Source organism: Strigops habroptila, chromosome 14, assembly GCF_004027225.2.
Source record: "Strigops habroptila isolate Jane chromosome 14, bStrHab1.2.pri, whole genome shotgun sequence".
NCBI lineage: Eukaryota > Metazoa > Chordata > Aves > Psittaciformes > Psittacidae > Strigops > Strigops habroptila.
Window position 1 is genome coordinate 11,833,344 of NC_044290.2, and position 14,106 is coordinate 11,847,449.

Sequence of the window (14,106 nt, forward strand, 5' to 3'; positions counted from 1 at the left end):
CCAGCAGGACTAAAGCTGGGGCTGCCAAGCGGGGGGGTGTGGGCTGGAGAAGCTGTTCCAGCCCCCCAGACTGTGCTTGAATCATTCCCACACATGAGAGCAGCCCTGTGCTGCTACGGTGGAGCAGACAGAGGATTATGGCTCCGTGTCTGCTGTGGAACACGTGGGGACCCCTGGCCAAGAGCAGAACACCCAGCTCCATGCAGAGGATTTGGGCTGTGCTGGCTGGGAACCCTTTGTGGAAGTTCAGTATCCAAGAAACAAGCTGGATGTGCTGGAGGAGCTCAGCAGGGCCATGGGACTGAGCACAGCCCAGCTCCAGGCACACCAGCCCAGTGACCAGCCAGGCTTTTACCTACCTTGGGTAGTGGCAGCGCTTTCCAGGGCCAGCTCATTGCTGCCACAGCCCTGGCATGCACAGATCCTGTGGCCGGGACAGGGGACAAGAGCTGCTGTGACACAGGGAGCACCCTTACCTGCCTCAGGAGGTCCCCTCTGTCCCCTCAGGGGTGCAGGCAGCTATGGGGTACCCACATCAGGTCCAAACATGCACCAGCACAGCAGCCAAGAGAGCCGCAGAGCATCCCTGCATCCCCCTGCCCTCCCACATCCCCCTGCCCTTGTGCCTGCAGGCAGACAGCCCTTCCTCTGCCCCCAGCGAGCTGCACAAGCCTTTTCCTTTCTGCAACGGAGACAATGGCCATGAACCACAGCAGAGCCACCTCTGGGTCACCGGCCGGTCACAGCCCTGCCATTCCCAGACATGGGTGCAGGTAAGTGTCAGCGAGACAAACATGACCACAGGGTTAAGCCATGTTAGGAGCAGACGTGGTTACCAGCTACCTCCACCTGGAGCCATGCAGCTTTGGGACACTGGGGACAGCCCCAGCCACCCCCCTGAAAGGCACTTACTGCCTCCCCCAGCCCTGCTCCCCTCCCATCCCTCACCTCTCCAAATCCGCTTTTGCTTTCCTTAGAAGAGAAATGGCTTCTGCTTAAAAATAGGGTAATTAATTTCCCACCTAATTAATGCAGCTTCTTAGATCACTTTCCCCCCAGGATGCCAAAATAGATTCTCAGGACTGGAGGGAGAGGAAAGGTTGCTTTGATGAGTCACCAGGGATTGTTATTTAACTGTTTTTGTTCTGGCAGAGAAGAGCCCTTGGGATGGGAGCCCACAGCTCCGGCAGGAAAACCAGCTCATGGATCAAAGAGAAACAGGGAAGGGGCTCTCCTGGGCTCTGCAGTGCCAGCGAGGTGTGTCCTGGCTCCTGGGGAAACTCCTCCATCCCTGCCCTGGGGCCATGGCCGGGATGAGGAGGCTCCTGAGACACGTCCTAAAGGTAGTCTACAAGCAAAAGAAGCTGCTCAAAGAACTTGACATTAGTGTGGATGTGCTCCAGGGCTGGGTACAGCGATGCAGCGACTGGGCGCTGGTGGGACAGTGGTCGCTGGACACCTACAACCAAAGAGGCTTGTTATGGGGAGCAGGGAAGCAGCAGCTCAGCATTCCCAAGGGAAGCGTGGCCCCAGCGGGCTGCCCAGCGTGGCGGCGGTGCGAGGAGCCGTGCAGCTGCAGCGCGGTTACACCGGGAGCTCCCGCCACCGGGACAAGCGGTGACCGAGGGAGGGATGCGCTCAGCCGGGTGCAGGGGGGAAGCAGAGCGGTGGTACCATCCCCGCGCAGCCCCGCGGCCGTCACCCGCTGCCCAGCGCCAGCACACCCAGGGCTCGGCCCCCCGAGACCATCAACTTACTAACTACGGGGCAGGGCCACCTCAAAACCTGGCCACTTCAACATCGGGGCTGCAAGGGAAAGAGAAGGCAGGTTGGAGGACACTGGGATGCGCTCCGACCCCTTGGTGGGAACAGAAGGTGTTGGTTAAGGAGAGGCACCGGGCTGTGGTCCGGCGGCTGCACCACACACAGTGCCTCCGGACAGAGGAAGCAGGAGGAAGAAGAAGAAAAAGGAGGAAAAGTGGTGTTTATGGAGCTGCTGGTGCTGCGAGGAGGGGAAGGAAGGGCACAGCCAGCCAGGAGCCACCTGCGGGGAGGAGAGGCCAGGCATGGTGGGGGCTACGGAAGGGAGGGGGGCAGCTTCCTTCCCCCTGCATCGGCATCGTTGCTTTCCCACCGCCGGGAAAGCGCAGCCGCAGCCTCGGCATGCGACAAGCGCAGCATCAGCATCATCATCATCCTCCCCTCGAGATGCACACGGGGGAGGGACCCAGCCCTTAAACAGTTTTAGCTGCTCCCGCTCAGCAAAAAGCTGTTTAAAGCCTCGGGGCTGAGCGCGGGCAGGCGGCACCCGGGTGTCCCCCAGCCACCGAATGCCACGGGCATGGAGAGGGGAACACAAAAATAGGCATGGCAACGTGCAGCGGGCGATGCGATGGGCAGCACACAGGCACGGCAGCCGAAAAAGACACCGAGGCCCAGCTCAATGCAATAAATAAAACTTTTATTCAAACAAGAACTCAGTACAGGGCACATTTCTCTCTCTGGCTTTTAAAAAAGGGTTTTCAGCACTTTACAATCTCCATACAGGCTTCACTAGGCTGGGGTGGGGTTTTACCCCCCCCCTTCTACATTTAGTCATTCAGCATGAAATATCCTGTGATAAAAATCTTTAGCAAAAGGACATCGATGCAAGAGGGTCTTGTTACAGTCTGCCCATAGGCGAGTATAGAAAACAAAGCCGTGTCCGTGTGTGTGTGTGTGTGTCTATTGCCAGCAATGTCCCAGTAAACAGGCAATGTGACAGGTTGTAAAAATCACATCAGAAAAAGAAAGCGTGGACAGCTTTGCAGTGGAGACGGCCACGGGAAGGGCTCCGCACCCCAAGTGCCGAGGGGAGACCCCCGGGTGCTGCCAACCACCCCCCCCCGGCTAAGCCGGGTGTAGGGATGCGGCCCCGCACCAGCCCCAGCGCTGACGTGAGGTAACAATACCTTGCTACAAAAAATATATATATATATTTATAAAACAACCAGGAATAACCCTTCCAGGGGGGCTGCCGGCTGCACCCCACGGCCGGCGGGACCCCAGCCCTAAAGCAGCCCTTTCGCCGGGGCGGGGGGCTCTGCGCTATCCCCTTCTCCCAAAGCTGCCACAGTGGGTGCTTGGGTGGAAGCGGATGAGGCTGGGAACAGCATCCCGGGCGCGGGCATCCCGGATGCTCAGTAACAGTACGGACACCAGGGGCCATGCATATTTGTTCCAGTGTGGGAGGTTGTGTCCAGGCTCGTGCGAGGCGCTGGCAGCCCCGGAGGAGGGGTGATAGTGCATCGCTAACGGTCACACGGGGGTACAAAAAACCGGGTCCCACTAACGTGTCAACTGCATCCGGGCTGCTGCAAAGTGAGCGCAGCCCCGTCGGCAGTTTCTGCTCGGAAAAAGGCTTCAGAAACAAGGGCACTGTGAACACCGGGGAGGGGTGGAGAAGCACCATGGTTTCCTTGAAGATCACAAGAGTTTAAAATCCAAAGGAAGTAGAGAAAGAGAAATGAAGGGGAAAGAAAAACAAAAAGAAGGGGGAAAGAAGCAGAAAGCTCTTCCAAGCAGCCGCTAGCCAAGGTGTCCTCACACCGTTGATACCAAACTGCCACTGCCGCTGCGGAACAAAGCACAGGAGACTGCCAGAGGGGCCGGGACCACGGCACGCACCGCGAGGCAGCACCGTGCCCGGGAGCCCAGCTCCACGATTCAGTGCCATGGGGACCGGCACCGGAGCAGGGCAGAGAGCTCGGCCCCTGCCCATCACTGCTGTGTCACAGCCCTTGTGCTTGGGGGTATCCCCAAGATGGAGACAGGGCTGCAAGGCAGAGGGAATGGGGATGGAGGAGCTGCTGGGTGGGAGAAGGTGCTGGGGAATGACCCCAACAGTGTGCGCGCTCCATGGCCTCGCTATCAGAGGAGGTCGGGGAGATGCGACTCTCTCTGAGCACAAGCCCATGCAGGGTGCGAGGTCAGGGACACAGGGGCTGCCCCAGGACCTGCCTTCCCCTGGAGACATTGGGTCTCTCCATGCTCAGACAAGACCTGCACCACGTCCTCCTCCACACAGCCTCATCCCCACCACAGCCTGTCTCCTGGGGAGCCCATGCAGGGACCCCCACGGGGACATGGCTCAACAGCTTCACCCAGAGCCAACACCAACAGTTCACTTTCAGGTAATGCAACAGGAAGGTGAGGTCTTACCTGCTGACGGACCTCGTCCCGTAGTCATCGAGACCCTGCAGAGAGGAGGGAGGAAGCACAGTGAGGGGTGAGGAAGGTGGGGCTGAGCCCGTTCAGGTGCCACCAGAGGGTCACACCAACAGACCAAAGTGCATCAGGACCCAGGGCCAATGCATTTGGAGTGGAAAGGGAGAGATGGAGATGATTCGAATGGGATTTAGGCATCGAGGAGTAAAGTGGCACCACTCTCTTCAGAGCAGGACTTTATCTGGCAAGCCAAGGGAAAGCAACAGGCAGGAGAGCCCTGGTCTGCTCTGCCCAGCCCCACCGTGGTGCAGAGCTCCAGTTGCTTTCGACGTGTGAGAGACTTGAAAAGGGATTGAACAAGTCACCAGTGAAATGCTCTGTGGAAGGTGTTTGTCTGTATTAACTCCCACCAGAAACCCACAGGGTTTTGGACCATTTTCTCCTTCAGCTGGTACTGAACAGCCTGTACAGCAGGGAAGGACTGCACTGGTCTGAGGAGCAGATGTACCCTGATGCAGGATGTACCTTGAGGACATCACTACTTGGGTAAGGCCTTGCCCTGGGATGACTATGGAGCAGCTCTGTTCTCCAGGCCAAACATGGGACCACCCCAGGAAGTAGCAGGAGTCACTGGCCATACACCATGGATCAGCGACCCATATTCCCATGGTCCCACGAATGCTCCCAATCACAAAACCCCAAATCCAGCAGCAAATCCTGCTGAGAAACCCCAGCAAACATCAAGAAGTGGGGCTGCAGAGAGGACCAGATCCCACTGGATCTGCTGGCTCTCCAGAGCATCCTGCTGAAGGGTTGAGTGCTGCATGGACACCTCTCCCCCTCCTCATCCTCTCCCCATCTGCTGGTATGTGCAAAGTGCTCTGGGGAAGCCAACGTGTCTCATCCTCATTGTTCTGGTGGGGAAGCCCCACTACATCAGTGACTCCTGGGTAAAGCTGATCTCATCCACACGTGCATCCTCCCATCTCATTATCTCAGAAGCCCTGAGCTCATTTTAGACACCAACAGATCCCTGGCCAGGGTCTGCCCCAGTCCTATGCGCTCACCCCAGCATCCCCACAGGACCATCACCGGCTTGGCTTGGCCTGTGCCAGAGAAAACGCTTCCAGCTGCCTGTGAGCAGCCTGTTTCTGGTGGGAGGCTCCCATGGAGTCAGCAAGTGTTGTCCTTTGGGGGTTTACGGTGGCATTTTGTGCCATTTGCTCCCTGTGCCTTGCCCGTTCTGCCCAGGTGACCCAAACTGGCTGGTCCTTCCCATTCATTGCTCTCCTCTCCCACTGCATCCCTGCATCCCCTGTCCCATCTCCCCAGGAGAGATGCTCAGCAGGAGACGTGGCCCCAGGCAAGGCACATGGATCGCCAGGCAAAAACAGCCAACTGCCCGTAAATCCCAAGGGAAACATTGCGTGTGTTCGGACTTACTGCTGTCGACCTAGTGTAAGGCTTGTAGTGAGCGGAGGGTGGTTGGCAGAGGCCACTGGAATAGTCTTTAATTGCACAACCATAGGGCATTAGGTAGTCCTACAAACAACGAACAGAGGTTGGAGAGCAGCCCTCTGCGGACTGAGAACACGCTTTAACACATTTCATCCTGCTTTAAAACCACCAGTGGGATGGAGAAGCTCCGGACACCCGGGCCGGGCTCCAGCAGGGACTAACGCCCAGGGATTTGCTCAAGCATCTCCCCTTTATAAAGTGTCCCCCCCCCAAAGTGGAAGAAGCCCCCATTGCCCCGTGGGCTCACCTGGGAGAAGGCAGGCACGGCCACGCTGTATGGCCTCTGCTTGAAGGTGTTGGCACCTTGTGCTGGGAAGGCTTGGGAGGCCATGCCGTAGTCCGGTGGCGGGATGGCGATGTCGTCCTTGTCCAGCAGGTTGCCGGTGCTGCTGCTCTTCCCTTGCTGCAGGCTGGGTGGGGGGAACCAAAGCAGAGGCATCAGCACCAGCAGAACCCATGCTGAGACCCCCAGGCTGCCCGTCCACCCGCAGTGGGGGACCCCATGGCCAAAGACCACTTGAGACAGCTACTACCTGCCTGTGCTGGGAGTTATTCCTGACAACATGCATTATGTCTGGGGAAGATGGACTATTCATAGAATCCCAGACTGTTTTGGGTTGAATGGACCTTAAAACTCATCCAGTTCCAACCCCCTGCCATGGCAGGGACACCTTCCACTAGAGCAGGTTGCTCCAAGCCCCTGTGTCCAACCTGGCCTTGAACACTGCCAGGGATGGGGCAGCCACAGCTTCTCTGGGCACCCTGTGCCAGCGCCTCAGCACCCTCATTGTGAAGAATTTCTTCCTGATGTCTCATCTTAATCTCTGCTCTACCAGTTTAAAACTAGTCCCCCTTGTTCTATCACTACATGCCCTTGTAATAAGTCCCTCTTCATTCATCTCCATCCCAAGCCCACAAGCCTGCCCTGGGAGTGGTGGAGGCACCCACCCAACACGATGCTCCTACCTCGTGTGGACCCGCTCACTGCCGTCATTGTCAAGGACCCGTGTGTAGGAGAAAGGAAACCAGCCCCTCCTGCAAGGCAAAGGCAGGGATGAAGCCAAACCCACGTTTACACACGGAGGATCCAGAAGAGGCTGCTCCTGGGGTGCAGCAGCTCACAAGGACAGCCCCAGCACTCACAGCTTTGTTTTCTCGCTCTCCCCATAGTGCCAGCCATCCCGGGCCTCGGGCACCAGCAGCGTGATGAGGTCACCCTCCTTGAAGCTCAGGAGGGTGCTGTTATCTCCCGCAGCATGAGAGAAAATGGCCTGCACCCTCGTCCTGCCGTTCCTCTCGAGCCCTGCGGCCATGGAGCTGGAGCGTGGCAGTGTCTTGTTTTCAGCTGGTGGGAGACAGAGACCAATGAGCACCCCAAAGTCCTCCACCCCGCGGCCGTACCCAGGCAGAGCCAGGCAGGACAGCCCTGCCAGGACAGGTCCCTAACCCTGCTTATCTTAACTCATGTGCCAATATAACCTTCAGTGTGACTCACTTTGCCACCGTCAGCCCAGGCAGGATAAAGCCACTGCTCTTGGCATCACCCACCAGCCATGGCAAAGGGAGCAGCTCCCTGTGCAGCATTCCTCAAGGCTTTCCTCCTGGAAAACCCACAGCAGAGCCCAGCTCTGCTCACTTCCTAACCCCCAGGTTCAGATGCACGAGCAGCACGATGCTGGTGGGATGCTGCTGGTCTCTGCCCCAGCACCACCAGCATCCCCAGCACCACCATGGAGCATGGATGGAGCCTCACCTGAGGCGTAGCTGTTTTTCGGTGGCACGTTTTTGCGAACTGGGAGTGTGTTGGAGTAAGAGTCACTCAGCTGCTTCTGAGGCTGGGGAGGAGATAAAGATTTGGGCTGTGCTGGCTTCATCTCAGACCAGTGGTTGTACCCGTCACTGTCTGGGCCTGAGACTCCGTTCATCACCGGCATGGCCTCCTGCGCCGACATGCGCTACGGAGAGAGGAGAGGAGGGGGGGAAGATGAGGAATATCTTCATTAAGGCATCCCACCACAGCTCCTGCAGCAGGACACAGCTCCAGGGGAGGTGGTTCACAGCAACCTGCTGGGTTGAGCTCCCCACCTGAGACAAACTGCTCTGGGGGAGCAATGGGGTCACCTCTATGCTGTTTTACTGCTCCAAGGTGCCCTGCACCTAATAAATCCCTCTTGAGCTCAGCTTATGCCTCCGCATTGGGGGGGACTCTTTTCTGAGGGATCTTTTCATCCCATGGGTCACTCTCAATGCTTACTGGGGTACCTCGGTTCAGCCCCACAGCTCTGGAACCAGCCTGGCCAGGCGAGTCCAGCTTGTGGGTTCCCCAATTCCCCCCCAGGACCCCTGCCCCTCCGGAGCTCAGCAACCCAGGTGGGATAGGATGGGACAGGCTGCCCATTCCCATGCTGGGCTCCTTCCTGCATCCCAGGGTGGCACATGCATGTAGCTGCCCATCCCTGTGTATCAATGGCAGTCCATCAAGAGGCAACTTGCTGAGGACAACGGTGACACTGGCCCAGGCTCGTCCCTCCAGCTTTGCTCAGAAGGGCAGCACAGCTTCCACCACGGAGATACTTACTCCTACAAAAGGTGCCAGCTCCGGGGGGACAGGGAGAGGTTTGGCACCAGGGATGGGGTCAGAGATGATGAGGTTGGATTTGGATGTAGACAGAGGGCTGGGCATAATGGTGCCATTGCTGCTGGCAGCCATCTGCTGCATCAGTTGGATAGCACGGTCCGGGATCTTGTTGGGATCCGAGCAGGACTGTTGCCACAGTGGCAGCTTCTGTGTCAGCATCTCCTTCCCCTGCAACACAGAAACAAGGTGTGAGGGCACAGGGGTGCAGAAACCCCTCAGCTCAGCTCTGCCCTGTTCCCAGGCAGCACCATGTGGATCTGGAGCTGGTCTGATCCTGGCCACGAGACTGATCAGCTCCTCTGTGCATGCACGGGTGCGATAACACAGGGACTTATCACTTCCAAGCTCTGCCAGCAGCTGAGCCAGGAAGATGGCATGAAAAATGGAAAGGAGGGAAGGAAAAAGGTAATTCATCTCCCCAGCTTATTCCGACATACCCTGCATGGGGCAGCTCTCAGCCACTGGGCTCCTTATGGAACAGCACCAATGGACCGAGCAGGGATATAAACCTGCCCGAAGGCTTGGCAGGGCTCAGCCCATGCTCTGTGCTGTCACCCATGTCCCAAGGAATGAGCTTCTTGTTTTGGGCTACATGGCTCTGACAACCTCCGGCCCCGGATGCTGCAGCTGAAGCCTGCTGTTCCCTGCCCTGGGGCAGACCTGACACCTCTGACTGACATCTCAACCAGTCTCATCAGGAGACAACTTGGTCCCCACGGATCAGAAAGCCATGTCAAGGTCCCAGAATGTTTCCCCAATACCAGCCTCCAGCCAAAGCACAGCCCCATTGCCCAGCCTGTGGCTGCTGCCAGTATCCCCTAGAGCTGCAGCAGTGGAGCCAGTGCCAGGCTGGAGCAGGGCCGGGTGCCCACCTCACACATACACCCACCGTGCTCTGGGTGAGCCACCCGCAACGTCCCCCCGGCACCATCACCCTCCACGTGCTGCTGCTGCAGGAAGTTTTGGGGTTCACCATGCTGTATCCACACTGCGGGTGCCTGCACCCTCATGCCTGCTGATCCCCCCATTCCCAGGGGGAATGTTCCCCCCTCCTGCTCCACAGGAGGGGTTCACATATGCCAAGCATGGATCCAGCCCGCAGCGCAGCACGAGGAGAGCACTGACTAATCCAAACTCCTGCTCCGCGGTGCCAAGCGCGGTGGTGACAGATGGATGCTGTGAGCAACGGGGGGTGGCGGTGGGGAACAACCAGAACAACGGGAGCACGAGGCTGCGGGAGCAGCACTGGCGTTCCCAGCCCTCATCCGCATGGATTCTGCTCCGGCTCAGTGCAGGGAGCCACTGCTCCCCAGGCTGGCTGGCAGCAGCTCCAGCCCCTGGCCCAGGAGACGTGGGATGCCAGGAACAGGAAGGAGGGGATTTGGAGCAGTATGATCTCTGGTTTAATCCCCACCTTGGTAAGGCCGGGGGGTAAGGCACAGGTTGAGCAGGCAGAGAGCACTGCCCGACTCTAAGCAGGAATGTTGCTGCTTTACATTTCTGCTTTTACAAGTCATAGAATCACAGAACAGTTTGGGTTTGAAGAGACCTTAAAGATCAGCTAGTTCCAACCCCCCTGTCCGGAACGATGAGCAGGTAGGAGAAACCTGCCAGGACAGAGCCCTCACACCTCAGTGACCATAACATGCAGAAGGGGTGAACTCAGCCCCATTCACCTACCACAGCTTCTCCTGCATAGGTGAAGTTGTACGACGGAGGGACTGGCACTGCTGGGGTGAGCCAAATGGCAGGACACACTGCCAGGACCCACCATCAGCACTCGAGCAAACTGGTGTCAGCCTCATCTACCTCCTGCAGCCAGAATCTGCTTTTAAGATGCAGAGCAGCACCCATGGGAGATGTGCCCCTTTGTTCTGATGAGGAAGGGCAGCTCAGGGTGCAGCCCTGCATCTCCCAGTCCAGAGCACACGTGTCTCCAGAGCACCTTATTCATGAGTCACCCACTGGTATATTCCTCCCCTTCTGTCCCCTGAGCTGCAAGGGCTGCACCAGCTGCAGCTTTCATGATATCACAGCCTGTTCTATAGGCAACAGCTCTATAGGCAACAGGAGCATCCATCTGGGACCTGCAGCCCAGCAGCCGCAGGAGCACAGCACCAGACTCGCATCTCCAGTGGGACTGACTCACCTTGGCATGGTAGGTGATCGCGCTCTTGGCTACCGCACATTGTTTTTCCACCAGGAAGCAGAACCGTCTCCTCTCTTCTGTGAGAGCTGTCTTGTAGCCATCAGAGACGTAGTTTTCCAGCTCACCTTGTTTGTTGCTGATGGCTTCGATGTACTACAACAGAAAGAGAAGCAGAAAGGTGGCTGCCTTCACTGTTTTGATACTTTTCCCCTCTGCGGGCAGGGTAGGGGATCACAGAATGCTTTGGGTTGGAAGGAGACTTAAAGCTCATCCAGTTCCAAACCCCTGCCACAGGTTGCAACCTGTGCCAGTGCAGCAGCATCCCCTGGAGAGAGGTCAGCGGTGTGGTGATGGGGCAGCAGGCAGGGTGCTCACAGGGCCCCCCCTGCACAGGACACACACACGTGTGCCTCCAACCCGCCTTTACTCACCAGAGCCCCCCCACGCAGAGGCGCTGACTCAGCACGTGGGCTGGGAGCCGCGCGGGTGCCGGGACGAGCTGTACCGGGAGCAGCCGCCTGCTCACCAAACAGGCCCCGGAGCTGTGCCCAGGCACTGGCACCGGCACAGGGGAGTGCCCTGATCACCCGGGGCTGGCAACAGACACCACAGCCCCACACTCATCCCTGCAGTGCACAAAGCACCGTGACACCCAGCGCAGGCTGAACACCCCCAGCACCTCCTCTGCTGCTGGTGGCTGTGCCGAATCGCTGCTGGCTGCCCATCGCTGCCTGTGAGGATGGGCAGGACTGTGCTGCTGAGAGCTGGGGACCACAGCGGGACAGCACTGAACCCCTGCAACACACAACCATCACCAACACACACAACCATCACCAACACACACAACCATCACCAACACTGAACTGACTGTTGCCAGTCAGCCACACGGTGAGCAGTGCTGGGGACACCAGGACGGTGCCAGGGCAGGGCTGCATTCTGGCACAACGCCTCCGTGCCTGGGCACAAGCAGCACAGGGACACCAGAGCAGCCGTTCCTTGATGCTGCATCCCAGGGCTGCGCAGACACTGGGCCCCTGCCAGCACCTGCAGCAGCGGGAGGCTCCTCTGCTGGCACATGCTCCGGCTCCACCGACGTGGCTTCTGCCAGCACGGCTGTGCCACAGAGGCTTTGCCAGTGCCGTATGGAGCATGGAGGCAGCACATGGGTCTGGGATGGGGTAACTCAGCCACCAAGGCTGACCCGGGCGGTGCAAATGTGGCACATGGGAGGGCTTCAGAGCAACGCCTGGGACCGCAGGGCTGCTGTTTGGCTACACCATCACCATCCCTGAGCACAGAGGGCATGAAATGTCCCTAGCTCCCTGACTCAGCCTCTTTCTCCTCTCTCAATCCTCTTGGGATGTGTCCAGCTCCTCTGCAAGGAGCTTCCACCCTTGTAGCACTGTGAGAGCAGCCACTGAGCCTCTAAGAGGAGCATCTCCCTCACCCATTGCTGTCCTGCCCTCCAACACTCCTTGCCACCAGCTCTTCCCAGGACAGCAGCACCACACTGACAAGTCACAACCATCCATGCAGCCCAGGCACTGCTAAACCTGTTTCAGGAAGTCTGAGTTTCTCCGAGAAGGGAATTAACTGGAAATTCAGGGCCCAAAGCAGCTTTAGTTCTTCATGTTTAACAGTTATTTTTAGCATGTTACAATATTTATTAGCAGGCACATAAATTGGACCAAACCTCAACAAAATCAGCGAGATTAAGTGACATCCCAGACTTCAAAGGGGGCTTATTTCAGAGCTGGACCTTCTACTGCTCCCACCTTGCTCAGAGCATCCTCCTGAGAGCAAACCCCATGCAAAGCTTGTGCTGGCCCCAGCGGGTTTTGGGTCTCCCCACATACACCAACATGGGTGGGGAGAAGGGAGCCACTGAGAAATGGGTAAAACCCCAGTTTGTGACCAAGAACCCTGTTTTAAGGGGAATTTTTTTCCCCAAATGAGAAAATCCAGCGCAAACACCTGCATTTAGGAACAGAAATGAAGTAAGGTGACTGAGCTGGCAGCACTGGGTGCAGAAGCAGAAATAATGGAGGTATTTGCATCACCCTTAAGTGAAGCCGCGGGGAGAGCTGAGCTGGATGGGGACTGGCAGGGATACAGGGGAGGGCACTGGGAGAGGCAGCAGGCACAGAGGCACCAGGGCCAGCATGGTGCAGCGAAGAGGCGGCAGCAGCCCCGGGCACATGCCGGCGGGTGGGAGCAGGCGGCTGTGGGAGGATGCGAGCAGGGAAAGCATCATTCCCTGGAGTGGGCTCAGGACCCAGCACACCGCCTCCTCCTGGGTATTATTAGCCCCGGGAACAGCACAAGGACAGAGCCCAGAGGCGTCAGCAGTGGTGATGGGAGCCAGGAGGGATGGGTGCTCCAGCGCCAGCCTGGAGAGCTCCAGCTCCCACAGGGTCCAGCGCCCCAACCCCTCCATCACAGCCCTTGGGATGGACCAAACCCCACTGTCCCCACATGCCTGCACTACATGTAGCTCCTGAAAAAGTCCCCTTCCCTTCTCTCCAGAAGGAAGTGGTGGGATGATGCTCTCCCTCCTGCAGAGCCCCATTTCTGGAAGGAAAGTGCAACCCTGACAGCACCTGAAACAGGAGTGCGGAAGCCATGTGGACCCAGACACCCTAAACTCATCCTGCTTAATTTCCTAAGTGGGCCATCAAGAACAAGAAGGTGAGGAGTGAAATGAGTCCACCTCCAGCTAATTGAGCTCAGTAGCACAAGGACCATCCCACCATGATTTAGGATAACAACCCCCTGAGCAGACACAGCAGTGGCCCAGGTACAGTGGGGGGGCAAGGCTCAGCTCTCATCCTGAGCACACCATACACTGCAACACAGGAGAAATTCTTCCTCATCTTAGCAATGTTAGGTTTTTAACCATGATTTACATATGCAAATTAAAGCCTTATTTACATCCCTGATTTCAATCTTGTTTTGCTAGTATACTTTTAATTATTTCACTACAGAAAAGCTTGTCTTAATGGCTGCAGCCAGTTAGAACATGCCAATTGCAAGCAGAGAGCCTGTGCTCTAAACTTAGTATTCTCAGCACTTTATATACTTTATGGAAATACGCTTGATGTGCCATTGATTTATTCAAGCCTGGTTTACATGTTATTACACTACAAAATGGCGAGCCACACTCCTCGTTCACGAGACAGCTTTCATTTTGGATCTGCTCAAAATGACAATGGGCTTTCAAATAATGCACAGAAAGGCAATTTAAATAAAAACCTGGCTAAATATGCCAGATGCACAGGAAAAAAAGTGTAACACACAGAGCACAGTATAAGATCTCACTACTCTATGCTAAGCAGAAGCACTGCCTTTAACCGGTGAGAAGCGCTTTACCTGCAGCCCGGTGCCAATTGGGATCACTGCTGCTGCTCAGGTCTCATTTCTCCCTGGAATGGGGGGATCTGCAGCCATCCTGCATTTTGAACCCCCAAAACCCCATATTTCTCAGCTTGGCTTGACCTGACAAGCAGTGTAAGGGCCAGGGGAAGGTGCCTCCCTGCTGGTGTCTTCAGGTTCCGTGGCTCAGCAGCATCCTCTCCAAGCCCTCACCAACAAGCAT

The 14,106-nt window shown here is 57.1% G+C and overlaps 1 protein-coding gene across 7 annotated transcripts in view; it reads right to left on the reverse strand.

The window, feature by feature from the left end:
* BAIAP2 (BAR/IMD domain containing adaptor protein 2) overlaps window positions 1-14,106 on the reverse strand; it is a 44,288-nt gene that overhangs the window by 2,286 nt on the left and 27,896 nt on the right. Inside the window, exons 7-15 of one of the 7 annotated variants that reach the window (XM_030506195.1) lie at window positions 10,512-10,664; window positions 8,303-8,530; window positions 7,478-7,679; window positions 6,868-7,069; window positions 6,691-6,759; window positions 5,972-6,134; window positions 4,201-4,235; window positions 1,758-1,806; window positions 963-1,459 (exon numbers count right to left, since the gene is read on the reverse strand). In XM_030506195.1, coding sequence (XP_030362055.1) covers window positions 1,779-1,806; window positions 4,201-4,235; window positions 5,972-6,134; window positions 6,691-6,759; window positions 6,868-7,069; window positions 7,478-7,679; window positions 8,303-8,530; window positions 10,512-10,664 — 1,080 coding nt within the window. In that variant the 3' untranslated portion in view covers window positions 963-1,459; window positions 1,758-1,778. Of the gene's footprint in view, window positions 1-962; window positions 1,460-1,757; window positions 1,807-2,440; window positions 3,614-4,200; window positions 4,236-5,971; window positions 6,135-6,690; window positions 6,760-6,867; window positions 7,070-7,477; window positions 7,680-8,302; window positions 8,531-10,511; window positions 10,665-14,106 lie in introns of those variants that run through there. The other 6 variants (XM_030506196.1, XM_030506194.1, XM_030506193.1 and 3 more) reach the window with 6 other exon arrangements.